The sequence below is a fragment of the Erinaceus europaeus genome, chromosome 12 (genome assembly GCF_950295315.1).
Source record: "Erinaceus europaeus chromosome 12, mEriEur2.1, whole genome shotgun sequence".
NCBI classification, from domain to species: domain Eukaryota; kingdom Metazoa; phylum Chordata; class Mammalia; order Eulipotyphla; family Erinaceidae; genus Erinaceus; species Erinaceus europaeus.
In genome coordinates this window covers 24816522-24835592 of record NC_080173.1, presented here as the reverse complement: position 1 = coordinate 24835592, position 19071 = coordinate 24816522, and the positions used below count along the sequence as shown (strand labels likewise).

Sequence of the window (19071 nt, the reverse complement as noted above, 5' to 3'; positions counted from 1 at the left end):
TCACACCATTAAATCTAGAATTCTAGCCACTCTACCTCCTCCTGTGTCACACAACTAGTGTTTGTTGTTTGTTTTTAAACTTGTAATAAATTGAGTATTTGTTATGTTTTCCACATGTAACCATGATCCTGTACTACACTGTGACACTCATGTCACAAACTAAATCTCAATAAACTGACAGGACATAAGCTACAGAGAAATGTGTACCTTTCCAAGCAAAGCTACATTTTATCTTCATTCTCATTTTAACTGGATGGTTCTGTTATTATCACTTTGAATATTTTCTCCTTTTGTTCATACCAGATGTCATTGTGATAAATAAAACTGTAAACATAGCTAAATCAACTAATGAACACACAAAATCCTCGCCCAATACTGCTGCAAAGACTTTCAAGTCTGGAGGGAAATCTTGATATTTGATTTATTTTAGAAAGTAGTCTTCACGGAAAGAAGCTAAATTCATGGTCTTCAGTTATTTTTAGTCCTGAAGTACTTTTTCAGAGGCTTAGGACTTTCAACAGTCTAAGCATAGCTCATAAAAAAAAAAAAACTTCAAAAATAAGCAGGAAAAATATTTCAGGCTTAATGCAATGACCTAGACTTGAGAATAAAATGACAGAGCAGGACCTCTCCCGCCATCTGTTGGTGATCACTGGTGTTGGTGGCAGGCTTTATTCTAAGGAATTTTACAAAGACATTTCTGACCACTGTATTTACTCTCACTCCAGGGCACTGGGCATTGCTCTGCTTTATTATTCTCTCTGGCACATGCCATCATGCTGGGCTTTTGCCTGCTATTTGATGTATTCTCTTCAGTGAGGAATATAATTCAGTGAGGAGAGAATAATCAATTTGCAGAGGCAACGGGGAAAAATGGCAGGTGTGAAGACTTCAGAATGGGGAAGCTTTTGGCACTCAAGGAAGGACATGACATACTATGACAGTACACAGAATACCACTGTGAAAAATCTGGTCAGTTCCGCTACTGGAAAAGAACAGCAGAGTAGTTGGTTTGATTACTTATTTTCTCTTTCATTGGTCATCATTAAAATGTAAGCTCTGAAGGGCCAAAATTTGTATAGGGTTTGTTCACTGATAGTGGCAGAAGCAAATAATTTGCCCAGTAGCCATTCTTCTATTCTTCCTTTAGTCACAGAATTACCACCACCACCAGCTCTAGCCAGGAGTGCGGTTGGTTGCTACACAGAGTACACTTCCCAAATGCTCTTGAAGATGGAAGAAGCTATCTGTCTAAATAGCTGTCAACAACGTACATTCTTTTTTTTTTTTTTCCTCCAGGGTTATTGCTGGGCTCGGTGCCTGCACCATGAATCCACCGCTTCTGGAGGCCATTTTTCCCCCTTTTTGTTGCCCTAGTTGTTGCAGCCTTGCGGTTATTATTGCCATTGTTGACGTTGCTTTGTTGTTGGATAGGACAATGGAGAGAGGAGGGGAAGACACAGAGAGAGGGGAGAGAAAGATAGACACCTGCAGACCTGCTTCACCGCCCGTGAAGCGACTCCACTGCAGGTGGGGAGCCGGGGGCTCGAACCGGGATCCTTATGCCGGTCCCTGCGCTTTGCGCCACGTGCGCTTAACCCACTGCGCCACCGCCCGACTCCCAACGTACACATTCTTTAACTTTCAGCTCTTTCTTTCCTCAGTATGGCTGCCCCCTTTCTGTAAGCTAGAAAAAGGTGTGATGAGGATGCAACCTCTGATAAGGGTGACATCTTTCAGAAAGGTCAAGCCACCAGACAGAAAGAGCCTGAGGCCTACAGTGATACAGACTGCAGTCACCCACCGGCTCTGTACTGCCTATCAACCTCTGCACAGTGAACCAGAGAGAAACAAATGTCCATTTTATTTGTGGGTCTCCTTGCTACAATTTTTTGTTATGAGCCCTTCCATGTCTTCGACAAATTTGTGTTCAAGTGCTGACACTTTGTGAAGATAGCTGCAACAGTGGCGTAGAAGGGGATATTCCAGGTTAAATGAGGGCATAAGGGTGGGACACTAGTCCATAATAGGGCCAGTGCCCCTCTAAAAAAGGACACCAGGGATCTCTCTCTGTCAGAGCCTGTATCAAGACTAGGCCATGAAAAAAACCCAGTGAAAAAAGGATCTTCTACAGGCCAAGAGGAGGCTCTTACTGGTGATACCTTGATAATATCCCTGAAGTCTCCAGAACCATGAGATAATAAATTTTCAACTGTTAAAGCTCCCTGTGGCATTTTTTAAAAATTTATTTTTATTTTATTTGCTTGTTTGTTTGTTTTGCATCCAGAGTTATTGCTGGGGCTTGGTGCCTGTACCACGAATCCACTGCTCCTGGAGGCCATCTTTTCCACTTTTGTTGCCCTTGTTGTTATTGTTTTGCTGTTTTGTTGTTATTGTTGTTGTTGTTGGATAGGAGAGAGAAGGAGGAGGGAAAGACAGAGAGGGGGAGAGAAAGAAAGACGCCTGCAGACCTGCTTCACCGCCTGTGAAGCGACTCCCCTGCAGGTGGGGAGCTGGGGCTCAAACCAGGATTCTTAAGCTGGTCGTTGTGCTTTGCGTCACGTGCGCTTAACCCACTGCACTATCGCCCAGCCCCCTACCCAGGGCATTTTGCTATGGCAGACCTGGTGGGCTAATACAACTTCTTCACCTACACCCTGCTATACTATTCACTTCAGTGCCTAGACATTAATAGGTATGCAGTAAGCATTATTTGGATAGTTGGTGAATAAATGAGTACAGACACAGTATTTACTTTGTTTCGTGCTATAAAAATGCACAGGACTACAGACTCTAAAAGAGTGTAACTGCTCATGCTTTCAGCGACTCATTCATCTATCACTTTAGTCACATTTGCAAGCAACTGAAATCTTACATTTGAACTCTTACCAGAGTCTTCTCTCCCATGGCTCACTCCAAATCTATCCATCATCAGCTGCTGAGAATTTTACTACTTACATCACTCCATGATTTCAGCCACTGTAGTAGATAATCACCTATCTAGGCCTGAGTTTATTCTCTTCTGCTTATTTTATAATAACTGCTTCCAAGCCATTTCCTCTCCAGGCTCTGCCCTTGGACTTTTAGTTACCTCTCTCAAATCCACTTTTCCCACAAACAGATCCTTTGCTTTATTCAATCCGGCAATGTTCTCAGTGTAGCAACACCATCTCCCCAACGAAACTGCAGCTTAGATGGAATAAGAGAATTAAATTTTAACTAAAAAGAAATAAATGAAAATTTTGGATGATTTTTCTGGACAACTTATTTAAAAGAATAAAAAAAGAGGGGGGCCCGAAGTATGGCTTACCTGGTGGGGTGTCTTGTTGTGCATGTGGTCTGGGTGTGAGCCCCAGTAGCATCTGGGAATGGAAGAGCAGTGGGGGGGGGGCTCTAGTGCTGTCCATTCTCTCTTTCTCCCTCTTTCTCTTCCTCTCCCCCCTCCCCCCCAAATAAAATCAATGGAAAAGCTTGACCTGGGAGGGGTGAAATAGAACATGTGTGAGGTCTCAACACACACACACACACACACACACACACACACACACACACACACACACCAGAAAAGTATAGAGTATGATTATGCCATTTTACCTTTTATTTTTTTTTAATATTTATTTCCATTTGTTGCCCTTGTTGCTTTTTATTATTGTAGCTATTATTGATGTCACCGCCTATGAAGCGACTCCCCTGCAGGTGGGGAGCCGGGGGCTCGAACCAGGATCCTTACGTCAGTCCTTGCGTTTTTGTGCCACCTGCGCCTAACCCGCCGCGCTGCCGCCTGACTCCCCCATTTTACCCTTTCCTTCTTTTTTTGTCTAGAATCTTTTGTGATTGCTGGAGTTCTAGCAGCCACAATGAAATACAAATTGAGTAGAAAAGGGCAAATTTGCCCTTTATCATTCCTATGGAGTACTGATTGCCTGTCTCCAGGCTTCTTTTCCATACCAGCAACTTTTTAATGCACAAGCCACTGCAGTCGGGTTTTTGCAATCAGTATTTGAAAACAGTACTTAATGGTCCCAGAGCTCAAGCCCTTACTGTTAGCAGCTTCAACCTGCTAATTGCACTTAAAAAAAAAAAAAGACTTTGCCACCACTGATACAAACTAGAAAGCATGTTAAAGGTACATAGTAGATCGTGGATTACTAGTAGCTGCACTTTACATCTGAAGAAAATAAGGCTGAGTATCATAGTTAGGAAATGTCAGAAGGAAGATCAACAGCTAGCAGATGATGCAGAGGCATGACCAGGAGTGGGGCTGTGGTATGACTGATGGGATTTGGATAATTTATTATGTGGCATCTTGCTTGTTCTCTCTCTGTCCCTCTTAACCTCCCTTTCTTGGAATCTAGATTAGATAGAGCACATATTCCCAGAGAGAGAATCTGTATTGCATACCTACTGCTTTGTCTGTTTCCACACTATCTTCACTGTTCTGAGGTCAACCCTTCTCTCATCTCTCTCCCCTCTGGTTCTCTCAGAACCAGGCTTTGTGCACATGTGGTTTTACTGTTCCTAGGCTGATATTTTTCACTCAGAAGTGAGAAAGACACACACACACACACACACACACACACACAGAGAGAGAAATATGCTACCGCACCAGAACCACCCTGTTGGTATGCTTCTAGATTCTGCTTGTGAAGTCTTTTGTTTTTATCATCATCATTGGGTTCGCTTGTGTTGCTTGCTATGTGTTCTGTTTGCACATCCACTGTTGGCTGGGCACCCCCCTGCCTCCGGGATATTGGTTTGGTCTCCCCCCACCCCCACCCCCACCTCTGGGACATTTGGTTTAGTCATCGCTGGTTCCCGCTTCTTTCTTCTCCCCGCCCCCTATCTTACGTATTTCCTTTGTTCCTGACTCTTCCGAGGGAGGAGAGAGATGAAAGATAGAGAAGGACAAGATTGTGATTAGAGATAGCTTAGATTGCACTGTGTTCCACGTGAATAAAGAGATACTGCTTCCCAGCTCAGCCATGAGTCTCTGGTTGTCTCTGTCTCCCACCTGCGAAGCCAGCCCGGCAAAAACAACACCAACCCCCCCCAACAACATCACAGCACTCCCATGTGGGTGGCGGGTTTCGAACCTTGAAAGTGAACATAGCAAGGCATATGTATATTTTTATCTGGTGAATTATATTTGCAGCCCCAACCCCTTCTCTTTTAGGAACTGTTCTTCTGTCCAAACTGTCAAGTCACCTCACTGGGATGGAGCAATTGGTGGGGACATATAATCCCAGTCCACTTGCAATGGTATTGGGCCAAGAAATGATCATGCAATAGGTTCAGAATGGGAGGGGGAATCATAGGGAGGGAAAGGGAGGGGGGGAGATGGAGGTGGGGAGGGGCTTTAGAGGACTGCAGTCTCTTTACAGCATGTGAACTTGGGTCTATTTGTATCTTTAGGTCCCTATCTCCTTATTTATAAAATGACACTGGCATATCAGATTTCAGGCTCGGGAAAAAAGAAAAAGAAAAAAAATTAAGTGTAGCCATAGGCCCTTTGGAATATAACTAAAATATGCCTACTAGCTATCTACAAAATGGAGTACCTCCCAACTCTTCATCTGCACTATTCCAGCTTTTAGGTCCATGACTGGTCAACAATTTGTTTGGCTTTGTATGTTAACTCCCTTTTCAACCACCAGGTTCCAGATGCTAGCATGATGCCGACCAGACTTCCCTGGACAGACAACCTACCAATGTGTCCTGGAGCTCTGATTCCCCAGACCCCTTCCCCACTAGGGAAAGAGAGAGACAGGCTAGGAGTATGGATTGACCAGTCAAAGCCCGTGTTCAGCAGGGGAAGCAATTACAGAAGCCAGACCTTCCATCTTCTGCATCCCACAATGACCTTGGGTCCATACTCCCAGAGGGTTAAAGAATAGGAAAACTATCAAGGGAAAAGATGGGATACAGAGTTCTAGTGGTGGGAATTGTATGAAGTTGTATCCCTCTTACCTTATGGTTTAGTCCATGTTTCCTTTTTATAAATAAAAGAACTTAAAAAAAAATGACACAAGTTTACTACTTGATCTATTCGGTGATAGGGAGGATGAACTAAAACAATGTACATAAAGAGCCAATGTACAAAAGAGCCTGGTAGGTAGCTACTGAGTTACTGTTGTGTGCTGATTAGACTTCTTAGGAAAGTTGTCAATTTTCCTGAACACCATCAGTCTATATATAGAACAGAAACCACTGTCACATAAAGTTAATAAGCAAGACCCCAAACCTCACTTAAATCTCCTGTCTCATTTGTTCCTTTGTCCCCCATCCCATAAACAAGTGATTGGTAACTCCAGTTTTCAGAAGAACCACTTTAACTGACTTATGAGATGAAAAGACTGACCATGGGAACAGTGCCTATTTCTTATCTTTTGTCTAGGATGACAACCCGAATCAATGGCATTAGGAAAATCCCCCTTTCTTCTCAATCTTACAATTTTAACAACGAGATATATTTCTATTCCAAGTTGAGTCCCAAGTTCAGAAAGAGTTCATGAAACACAAATGTGGGTGTGGGTCATGGTATTTATTCATAGTATATTTCCACAATGTATTAATATTTGGGAATAACACTTATTCATACACTGAGTATAACTTATCCTGAAGCACGCAGGAATGTGTTTATCTGTTAGGAGAATACTGTCAGTTTTTTTTTTCCTAATCCCTTTGGTTTTTGGAAGTGGAGAGTGTTTGTCAAACTAAAAGTCTGCCATGAGCTATTGGGGATATTTATCGTGGCTTGAAGTTGGAAGGGGAGAAAGACCACAGCTTAAGCACTTCCATTTGCAGAGTGGATCAACAGGTCAGAAAGACTTAGGCATTTTGTACTCCAAAGTTCATCTCTCCTCACAAACAGTCACAATTTCTGTAACAGTCACAAACACAGGTAGGGCCTGAGGCTCAGAGTCCCAGCCGATATTTTTTTTGCCAAGGCAATCTTGATGATGACTATTCTTCAAATGTGCTGGGGATGTTGCAGCTAACTCCCTCCTGTGCATCCTTTGTCTTGCAGATGGTAAACATTTAGGATATCATGGCAAAAATGCTGAGGGGTTTTCACGTGTCTCCCTGCAATGAAGCTGCTTGGGAAGGAGCACCTCGATTTAACACCAGAGAGACCAAGGCACCGTGAACTGAAGCAACACATATTAGTAACAAAATCAAGAGGAAGAACAGAGCTCAATCTTTCCCCAAGACAGCATGTCCATAACAGCTGGTCTTAGTCTGTCCAAGTGATTCTGTCCATTGGAAATTGTCCTTCCATTCTTTCCTTTTCTTAAAAATGTTTACACCTGCGAGTCTGAAGAGCACTTAAATACATACAATATTAGCACCCAGGTGGTAGTTGTTCCCAGAGGTCACATGAAACTGAATACGTAACATCATTAATAGCTGGTTTACTTTGTGACACCACTAAAATACTTGTTGGCTAACAATGTTTTACTAAAAATGCCAAAAAGACCCTATAAAATTTATGTAGCACCTTGATGGCAGCTGGGTTTTTCTTTCTTTCTTTTTTTTTCCTTAAAAAGTACAATTTTTAAAAAAGTAACAATGAAACATTTACAGATAAAAAGTAAACAATAGTGTACCGTGATAATGAAGGATCACTTCTGTCAAAGTACTACATATAATGTAGAGTACGTAAAATGCAGTGGTCTGACTGCAAGGGACAAAGTAATGCAGTTGGCAGTCATAAAAGAATCATTTTACGTACAAAAATATTACATCACAATAAATAATTTCAAACATAAATATTAAACTTTACATCATTAGGATATTCCACATATATACACACATATATGTTCATGTGTATGTATATATGTGTATATGCATATGTACACAAAGACATACAGGTTCACAAACACACACACACAAACACACACATGCACACATGCACACACACACACACACACACACACACACAGGCACCCAAATGTAAGGTGGAGGTATTGCATTACTATCCTTCATCCATCCCATAATGGCTTCCTCTTCAGAGCACCTGAAAGCAAAGAAATCAACCAGGGAGTTTGTTTGTCTTGTCTCCAATGAGATACGTCAAGAATAGGTAATCCATGCACTTTTACATACGGAAGCTAAAAATAATGCTATTTTCTCAGATTTTTAAAAGCAACAAATGTTTACTATAAGAACCATGGGATATTTTCAAGGAAGCATAGAGGAAAATGCCCCACTATCAACTGAAGTTGTCAGTTATTTGACTCTAGGTGGGAACAAAACCTCAGTCTCCTGGACATGATGATGGGCTTAGAAGTGGCCAGTCAGAGCCAGAGTGCATGCCCATAGAGGCCCTCTCAGAATGGGCGCTAGAGATGAGGATGGATTACTTGAGACCAACAGATGTGAAGATGATGCAAGACCAGAGCTGCCAGGGATGACAAGGGAGATAATCTGCCTGAGACAGAAGTCATTTAAAAGGTAAACACTGCTGAGTGATGGAGAAAGAATGGTGTTGATTGAGTCTCTGGATCCAGTCATGCCTGAAGCTAATTCACTGCCCAGACATTTCATCTATTTAAGGCAATTAGGACTTTCTTTCTTCCTTTTCTTCCTTCCTTTCTTCTTTCTACTGTTTTTCACTTTAGTTGCAATGGAAATAGTCTTTTAAAATGGAAAATAATCCTACTTTAAGACCATAATTTGAATATGTATGTTTAAACATTGACTTGCTGAAACATAAATGACATCTTGTTCCCCCTGTTGGGATCTTGAAAAGCCTGACACGATAGGGGCTGATTGAAGCTTGAAGCTTGAGGGAAATCATATGACAGGGTCACTAGAGTTAGCTGAACTCAGCACTAGGACAAGAAAAAGACAGGCCAGTTCGATCCTCCTCCCAGCAGAGGGAGGTCTTGTCAGCATAGTACAGTTAAACCTTGGAATATTTAACTTTAACATGCATGACTCTGCTGTGAATTTAATTTTTAGATGCTACATTCTAACAAGGTTCCAGTTGACACTATTCATCCTCATCCTTGGACCACACTGTGAGCTGCCAGTGCATGGAGCAGGCAGAGATAGAGAGCGCTGCCTCTGGTGTAGGACATTCCTGGGTTTGGTCAAGGAAATCCATTTTGACCTGCTACTTTATTGTTTGGCATCTCAGTTTCCTTCTGTAAAATGGGGAAAACAGTCCTTACTTGTGGTTCTGTTGTGAGGATCCAATGAACTAAGTAAGGTCTATAAGGTGCTTAACATGGTGCCCAATATATAGGGTGATATGGTTCGGTAAATGCTCTTCCTCTTCTCCTTTCTCCTACTTATTTAAATCTTCCTGTGGTTCTCAATGACTGATACAAGCAACCTGTATCAGAACTTCTGATATTAAGAACACATATTCCCCAAATGTCTATCAATGGTGCCAGTAAGAAGCATGAATAGCAAGCACTTTAGAGGAATCTGAAGCAGAACAGTTGCAAATCCAAATTTGTGTGTGTGTGGGGGGGCAGATGACCGTAGTCATGTTAGAATGGGTGAGCAACAGAGACAAAGGCAGAAGAGCACTGAGTCAGCTGAGGATGCTAAACCTGTCTAGGGATAACTGACAATCCAATATTTGCTTCTTCTCAGATTACAAAAGAATGACAGAGGAAAGAGGGAGGGAGACTGACTTACCTTAACTATAAAACTCGAACCTCTAGGCCAGTGCCAGAGGACGGAGTACATTTCCCACAGTAACCACCACACTTCCCTATGACTCGGGTACCATCCTGCAAGGGGAGAAAAAGCATCTTAGAGCAGCTGTTGACTCATGTTTCCAACACCTCTGTGGACTCTTATTTATTTTTCTGCACTGCAGGGCTGCACAATATGTGATTTCAAGGATCCAGGCTGATTTTTTTTTTCTCCCATTCAAGTATTAACCAGGCCCAACCCTGCTTAGCTTCTGAGATCAGTTGAGACTGGCGTATTCAGAGTGTTATGGCCGTAGACAGACTGATTTTTTTTTAATTTAGAGACAGCTAGAGACACTACAGCATTGGAGCTGTCCCCTACCCCCAGGGATGTGGCACTGCCATATCGTGCTAGGAGACATGAACCTTGAACCTGGGTCATATAAAGCAAGGCAGGCATGCTACCCAGTAAGCTATACTCAGGCCCCACCCACTGTTTTCTTCTTCTCCTTCTTTCCTTTTTGTTTCTAAATGATTTTTTTTTGCATGTACAACACCACCTAAACCTTCTGAAAAGAGGTTGAGCCTAACACTCTCACCAATGTAGAAAGCAGCAGTTGACCAACTATTATTCATAAACTCAATCCAGCCTGCCACTAGCTTCTATATGCGTCTTGAGTCAACAATAGCTTCTACATTTCTTTAAAAAAAATTACTGGGGGGGGGGTGTTAATGGCTTATGCTATAGCTGTTGTCACATAGCTACTTCTACATTTTTAAATGTTTGAGAAGCAAACCAAGAACAGTATTTCTTGGTATGTTAAAATGATATGGCATTCAAATCGTGGTATTCCCAAAGTTTTGTAGTAACACAGGGTGTCCACTCATTTGACCACAGTCTGGCTACTTCTGGCTTTCCAACTACAGCACCAGAGTTGCCACATCTGTCACTGTCTTACCCCACTGATGAACATACTACAGACCACAGTGGTGGCTTTTACCGCACAGTGTTTTGAACAACATGCACCTTGTCCTAACATGACATTTTATCTAACTAAAAAATTGCAAGTGCATACCATCATGCCAATACAAAAGATAAAAACAGGGCTTTACCTGCTGGACTTTCAAAAAGCCCTAATATAGGGCAGCTAGGAAGACGGCTCTACTGGCAGACCATTACACTAACACACCGGAGGTTCCGTCTTCAATTCCCAGCAGCACATGTGCTGGAGTGATGCTGCAGCTGTCCCCCTTCTTCTTCTTCTTCTTCTCTCTCTCTCTCTCTCTTTCTCTTTCTCTCTGTATATATGTGTGTGTGTGTGTGTGTGTGTGTGTGCGTCTGCATGTGCGTGTGTGTGTGTGTGCGTCTGCATGTGCGTGTGTGTATGTGGTAAAATTCTCACTCATATGTAGTAAATAAAACAAAATTTTAAAAAAATAATCATGGTGTAAGGGTTATTCTATTGCCAAATGTGGATGGCAAAGCAACGGTACTAAGCTATGCTAAAAGAACTCACTCTACAGCATTGCCAAACTCAGTATTCATGACAATATCCCTACAACATAGTTTATTCACACACAGAGAAAATGGAAGCATTTCCAAGCAGTACCTTTGTTAGCCAAACAAGACAGAGCTTACCATAATGAAATTAATGAACTATTGTTTAATTGTAACAGTTAAAGAAATGTGTCTAGGACAATATTTAAGATTCCAATTCTTCGTTTAAGAACAGGTGTTTGAAAAAGTTAATGGCATTATGAGCTAATCAATATTCAGTCAAATAATGGAAATAACTCTCAGTAGTAGCCTTTGGCTATTGATAATGTGACAGATATTATTGATTCTATTGAGTTGTTTATTTAGAGATAATGATAAGTATGAAGTGAGAAGCAACTGAAGAATTAGCCTTTATGAGTAGCCTGCCTGGAAAAAGCACAGGTTAAGAATATTTCAAAAAAGATTGAGAAAACATTAGTGCAGAACAACTAACGAGGAACCTGCTAAAATGTACTGTGTTGACAACTGAGTGGTGAAATGTGGAGTCAAAAAAAGCTGTGGTTGGGTCCATTTACAAATATTGTGAAAATGCAAGATGTTTACAGCTTACGGATACATGCATGCTTGTGTGTATGAGATAGGCACCTGGCATAACATAGTCTTATCACCAGGTGCGACAGGATCTCTAGTGTCAAAGATGGGGCAAGTTTTGTGATGACGAGCTAAACCATCATCGGGTTTTGACATTTTTGGTTGAAAGCAGAAGCTGATCTAGCCTGACTTGTCTTACTGTACAGTTGGTTGATGACATGGCAATAACTCTAACTCAGTATTCTGAACTCAGGGCCAGAGTAGAATTCTTTTTTTTTTTTTTTTTTTTGGAATAAGAACTGCTCTCAATTACGGCTACTGAGTACTTTGTGTTGGGATACCAGATAGTACTACCAACTTGATTTTTCTCAATGAGCTGAACTTAAAATCACTAGGCTAACCTGCTCTTTTACGCAAAGCTTATACTGTAGTAAAATCATTGTAACAACAGTTAACATTATCTGTCTAAGAAATGTTAACTCACTTTACATATTTTCCTTTTTGTCAAAAGTTACAATAAGAAGATACATTTAGGGGCCAGACTGTGGTGCATCTGGTTAAGCTCACACATTACATTGTGTAAAGACCTGAGTTCAAACCCCTTATCCCCATCTGCCAGTGGAAAGTTTCATGAGTGGTAAAGCAGGGCTGCAGGTGTCTCTCTCTCTCTTTCTATCTCCCTCTTTAATTCCCCTCCCTTCTCAATTTCTCTGTCTCTATCCAATAATACATAAATAAATAAATAAGATTTTTAAAAAGCAGTTAAAATATAGAATTGTAATGATTTAAAAAAAAAGATATGTTTCCATGCCACAGGATTTTTAGCAGATAAATTTTCAGAATTTGAACTAGAGTTCCAAAGGCAACTTTTGAGTTTTGATGTAAATGCAAGGGAAATATTCATATTTTAGAATCTATTTAATGAGGCAATTGAGTTTCCAACTTACCTTCAACTGTGATTAATCTGTAATGTAATGATCTCCTAAAATGCAAGTGTTAGGAGAAAAATCTAATAGAATTCTATAAATGTCCACAAAGGCATGAGCATGATCAGTTAAAACTATCAGGTATGTGGTTGGGTGAAACAGCTTATTTGGATAGTGTATTACTTTGCCATGTGTGAGAGCCAGGTGTGAACCTAGATCCATGCTTTGAAGGAACTTTCAGTGCTGTGCTCTCTTTCTCTCTTTTCTCTTTCTCTCTTTCTTTAAAAAAATTGTCTGGTATAGACAGTATCACTTCCTGGCCACACTTATTCATACAAATAGTTATATATAAAAATGATGTATAGAAAACCTCATTTCAGATCAACAAACAGATAAACCCTTAGAACTGATGTTAGGGAGTCGGGCTGTAGTGCAACGGGTTAAGCGCAGGTGATGCAAAGCACAAGGACCAGCATAAGGATCCCAGTTCGAGCCCTCAGCTCCCCACCTTCAGGGGAGTCGCTTCACAAGTGGTGAAGCAGGTCTGCAGGTGTCTATCTTTCTCTTCCCCTCTATGTCTTCCCCTCCTCTCTCCATTTCTCTCTGCCTATCCAACAACAATGACATCAATAACAACAATAATAATAACTACAACAATAAAATAAGGGCAACAAAAGGGAATAAATAATATTAAAAAACAAGAACTGATGTTAATAAGAGACAGCAAATGAAGACTTCTACCTAATTAAACAAAATGTTATCTTCTCCCAATATTCTGTTTTTCTCACTGGTAGATCCATGTTACAAAAACATTGTACCCAAGTAAGATTAAAATTTAAACTTAATATTTTGTGCAAATGATTTCTTTCTTGTCACATAAGCACTCGTATTACAGCACTGATGTTTGTTTCTTGGCTGGCAAGTCTAAAATATTTACTATCTGGTCTTTTACAGAAATGGGTACTGGCCTCTGGACTAAAGCTTGAAGTGTTCTGACCTGCCTGTCTATCATATTGTACTTTTTCCTCCTCCTTCCCCCTCTGCATCTATTGGGTCTGTCCTGCTAATGTCCCATAAGTCCTTTTATGACCCATTCTTTTTTTATTGTTGTTTTAATTATTATTGTTGTTGTTATTGATGTCATCATTGTTAGATAGGACAGAAAGAAATGGAGATAGGAGGGGAAGACAGAGAGGGGGAGAGAAAGATAGACACCTGCAGACCTGCTTCACTGCCTGTGAAGAGACTCCCCTGCAGGTGGGGAGCCGAGGGTTTGAATCAAGATCCTCATGTCGGTTCTTGCACTTCACGCCACATACACTTAACCCGCTGCACTACTTCCTTATGACCCATTCTTTTCAGCTAAAGCTCTTGTCCTTCTCCCTGCCTGTGTGCATTAGACTACCTCCATTTTTTAGGTGAATTTCTCAAGGCTCAATACTAAGGCCATTTCCTCCAAGACACCTTCCAGACCCAGTTACCTGCTGCAAAACACCTTTTAAAATGAGATCATTAATTCTTTAAAAATGGTCTTCTTGCTAGAACATGAGACCCACCAATCTAAAGTCAGCATCCAAGTGTCTCAATCTAGTATGGCACAGAGAAGTATGAAGCAATGAGAAGAGCTGAAACTGAGGCGAACTCTTCTTGAATGCAATGCAGACTGTTCTGCTAATTCATTTCTCTAACATGCTACTGTACTAGGAAAAAGTCCATATGTAACAGTGGCATCATTCCTCATTGTGCAAATTTACCTTGCCACATCACCTACTTTAATTTTTTTTTAATGTTGTAGTTATTATTGTTGTTGATATTTATGTCGTCGTTGTTGGATAGGACAGAGAGAAATGGAGAGAGGAGGGGAAGACAGAGAGGGGAAGAGAAAGATAGACACCTGCAGATCTGCTTCACCACCTGTGAAGCAACCCCCCCCGTAGGTGGGGAGTCGGGGACTTGTACCGGGATCTTTACGCTGGTCCTTGTGCTTTGTGCCGTGTGCACTTAATCCGCTGCACTACCGCCCAACTCCCCACATCAGCCACTTTTATCCTTCCATTCCTACCCAATGCTTGACATCTTAGATGTTCCACATGTTTTACTACTGGGAATGATGGCACAATGCCTCATATTTGTGTCTGCATTTTGGGATATCACTGGGTTATATTACATTCCCAGAGCTAAGTCAAAAGGCAAACATATGAAAATTTCTTAAAAGTAATAAATAATCCCATTTAAAAATTGCTAATTTATCAATGAAAATGGACTAAGACAGTTTCCCTCTCCTTTAGTTTAATATGAGTGGAACTGAGCTAGAGAAATGTTGGCTTTCACTCCATTTGGTTCTGGCTGGGGTAGGGGCTCATGGAAAGTCCTGGATCTATTCTGATACCACCAACTGGATATGACACCAGATCAACTGATTCTTTAGCCAGCAAGTGTCTCCCTAGGCTAACTTAACGTCTGGGGGCTCCTATCAATTCATGATAGGAGCATCTTCTGCTTTATCAAAGCTATTGATTCACTTCAACTCTTTTTCTGATCCAGCACCACAGAAACCTGAGTCCAACTGCTTGGGACTGGTATCATATCCTTAGCAACCTCTTTAAGTCTCAACTTCCTGGCCCTGTTGGAAAATGGGAATAAATGTCTCTCTACTAAGACTTGCTGTATTTGAAAGGAAGCAATGTAAAGTGCTTACTTAGCACAGTGCTTGTCCTAAATATACAGTATGTGGCAGCACGTGCTCAAGACAACATTAGCCATTATTATCATAATAGCATTTTTTATGTGTGAAATTTCATTACAGCCTGTTCACATGGAAATGAGAAGAAGTGGGTAATTTTTAAATTGCTGATAATGGCCTTGCAGTGTTCATGTTGTTTCATTAATTAGGACTCTGCTCATGTGAGTTAGATAAGGGCTGAGATAAAACTTACCAATTTCACAACAGAATTAAAAACCAGACTGAGAAAATGAACAGCATAAACACGACTGTCTGAGACATATCTACTTCAGAGAGAGAATGGTATGTTTTCCTGTAGCTTAGAAGCAACCACTTCTATACAATGAAACACTAAATGTAAATCAGTTTTATTTCTTCATTAAAGCAGGCCCACTAAATTCTCTTTTCAATGAATATTTTGTGAATGTAGATTGAGCTATTACATTTAACGAAAAGGAAAGACTCCCTGTTATGTGAAGGACAATTTACTCTGTATGCCTTTCATCAATTCCTCTTTTTTTTTTTTTTGCCTCCAGGGTTATTGCTGGGGTTCGGTGCCTACACTACAAATCCACTGCTCCTGGAGGCCATTTTTCCCATTTTGTTGCCCTTGTTGTTGTCGCTATTATTGTTGTTGCTGGATAGGACTGAGAGAAATGAGAGAGGAGGGGAGACGGGGAGGGGGAAGAGAAAGACAGACACCTGCTGACCTGCTTCACCGCCCGTGAAGCAACTCCCCTGCAGGTGGGTAGCCGGGGATCCTTACACCAGTCCTTGTGCTTTGCGCCATGTGCACTTAACCCGTTGCACTACCAACCTATTCCCTCAATTCCTCTTTTTATCTCAGTCAGTATGTCCAGGAGTGTTTTGCTGAGGTGACTCACGAAGGCCAGCACATTCTGACTGAATAGCACTTATTTGCACTACTTTAAAGTTAGCTGGAAGGGGAGTCAGGCTGTAGCGCAGCGGGTTAAGCTCAGGTGGCGCAAAGCACAAGGACCGGCACAAGGACCGGCATAAGGATCCCGGTTTGAGCCCCGGCTCCCCACCTGCAGGGGAGTCACTTCACAGGTGGTGAAGCAGGTCTGCAGGTGTATCTTTCTCTCCTCCTCTCTGTCTTCCCCTCCTCTCTCCATTTCTCTCTGTCCTATCCAACAATGACAACAACAATAATAACTACAACAATAAAAAAAAAGAGCAAGGGCAACAAAAGGGAATAAATAAAATAAAAAATAAATATTAAAAAAATAATAATAAAGTTAGCTGGAATGAGCCCATAAAACAGTTTCTGTCTTTTGCCCAAATATATAATCCTAGACAGTTAAAATATGCAAATCTATGTGAAAAGCTTGTCTAGTTGCTTTAGGAATGGGCAGCAAAAAAAGTATATCAAATTCAGTATTACTCTACTGATATGTAGTCTTTTTTTTTTTTTTTGCCTCCAGGGTTATTGCTGGGGTTAGGTGTCTGCACTACAAATCCACTGCTCCTGGAGGCCATTCCCCCCACCCCCTTTTGTTGCCCTTGTTTTTTACTGTTGTTGTTGGGTAGGACAAAGAGAAATCGAGAAAGGAGAGGAAGACAGAGAGGGGAAGAGAAAGGTAGACACCTGCAGATCTGCTTCACTGCTTGTGAAGCAACCCCCCTATAGGTGGGGAGCCAAGGGCTAAAACCGGGATCCTTGCACTGGTTCTTAAGCTTTATAGTATGTGCGCTTAACCCACTGCGCTACCACCCAGTCCCTGTAGTCTTTTTTTTTTTTTTTTTTGCCTCCAGGGTTATTGCTGGGGCTTGATGCCTGCACTATGAATCCACTGCTCCTGGAGGGCATTTTTTCCCCTTTTGTTGCCCTTGTTGTTTATACATGTTGTTACTATTATTGTTGTCATTGTTGTCGGATAGACAGAAATTGAGAGAGGAGGGGAAGACAGAAAGGAGGAGAGAAAGACAGACGCCTGCAGACCTGCTTCACCGCCTGTGAAGTGACTCCCCTGCACATGGGGAGCCGGGGGCAAGAACCGGGATCCTTTGCACCACATGCACTAAACCTGCTGTGCTACTGCCCGGCCCCCTGTCTATTTTTTTATGCTTGGTGGACAACTGGATTTTCATAAGTGAACTATAGGTTAGAAGGCAAACCCTGGTAGATAGATGAAAGTTGATTCTGCGCTTCATATCTACACACACACACACACACACACACACACACACACACACACACACCCCTTAGGCTGTCTTACCTCCACCAGTTATAAATGAACTAAAAGGTGGAAATTAAATCTGTCTTTTCTAAGGTAATACAACTTTCATTAATTTTTAATTTCAGAGCAGTTCTCCAATGAAGGATGAGCATTACTCCGTATGGCCAAGTCTTATGAAACACAGTCCCTTGGATTCCCTAGGCCCTATAACACCTCCAGAAACACAAGAAGAGACCTGGGATCACTTCTCCTCTGGGCAGAACTGAAAGCTCCTTAACACTGCCTGTTCTAGGGCCTCTTCCTGAGCTGAGACCCAGAAGGCAACTTAGAACAGGTGTGTGCAGAGCATCTAGGGTTGGGTGGAAGGGCCATTTTGCATCCCGAGCACATCTGTACACTGAGAGCATTCAGGATGTGATTGGCAGAGGAGCTCCGAGCTCTGCTTTCACTTTGGTTTTACATGGGCCATGTTATTTTTCTGTCTGCTACTCACACACAAGAACAAAGACAAATTTATCCCTGAACCAAACCTGTGTAGCCAAAGCAGCTACCAGGAAGTCCCCCCTCCCGCCCTGGGTTGGACAGAACTGGGTGGATGGATGTTTCTGGGAGTCCCACATACCTCACTTTGAGGTAGGGTGAAGCTACCTGAACAAAACCTACATGGGCCCATGGGTCCTGCCAAGTCAGGGCTTTTATCTCAGGTAAGTCTGCATCCTGGTCATCTTGGCCAAAGGTCACGTCATTTATAGCAAATGCTTCCTCTGCTTCTGCTATTAGCCCAGTGACAGGCAAGCAGTTTTACATCTCTGTAGTAGAAGTGAGGTGGTTTTTAAAAAAATTTTAATTAGTATCTTTATTTGATAGAGACAGCCATAAATCAAGAATGAAAGGGAGTGACAGAGATGGAGAGAGACGGAGACACCTGCAATACTATTTCATCACTCGCAAAGCTTTCCCCCTGCAGGTGGAGATTGGGAGCTTGAGCCATGTGCACTCAACCAGATTGCACCACCACCCGGCCCCTTTACTAAAAAAAAAGTTTTTGATTTAATTTAATTTATTTATTATTGGATAGGGAGAGAAATTGAGAGGAAAGGGGGAGATAGAGAGGGAGGGAGACAGAGACACTTACAACACTACTTTACCACTTGTGAAGCTTTCCCCCTGTGGGTGGGGACCAGGGACTTGAACCTGGGTCCTTGCACACAGTAATGCGCGTGCTTAACCTGGTGCACCACCACCTGCCCCCACATCTCTGTTTTTTATTGCTGCTAGGGGTATTGCTGGGGCTCTGTGTTGGCACTACAAATCCACCACTCCCAGAGACCATTTTTTCCTTTTTTTTTCTTGATAATTCTTATTATTTTCTTGATAGGACAGAGAGAAATTAAGTGATAGAGAGAGGGAGAGAAAGACAGACACCTGCAGACCTACTTCACTGCTTGTGAAGTGAACCCCCCTGTAGGTGTGAAGTGAGGGC

General features: G+C 41.8%; 1 protein-coding gene across 4 annotated transcripts in view; it reads right to left on the bottom strand.

Annotated features, from left to right (window-relative positions):
• Positions 1-6522: 6522 nt before the first annotated feature.
• The window catches only part of ADAMTS9 (ADAM metallopeptidase with thrombospondin type 1 motif 9), a 196666-nt gene continuing 184117 nt past the window's right edge, over positions 6523-19071 (bottom strand). For all 4 annotated transcript variants that reach the window (XM_060202966.1, XM_060202965.1, XM_007520619.2 and 1 more), the window contains 2 exons: positions 9652-9746; positions 6523-8017 (listed from right to left, as the gene is read on the bottom strand). In XM_060202966.1, the coding sequence (XP_060058949.1) occupies positions 9657-9746 (90 nt within the window). In that variant the 3' untranslated portion in view covers positions 6523-8017; positions 9652-9656. The remainder of the gene's footprint in view (positions 8018-9651; positions 9747-19071) is intronic.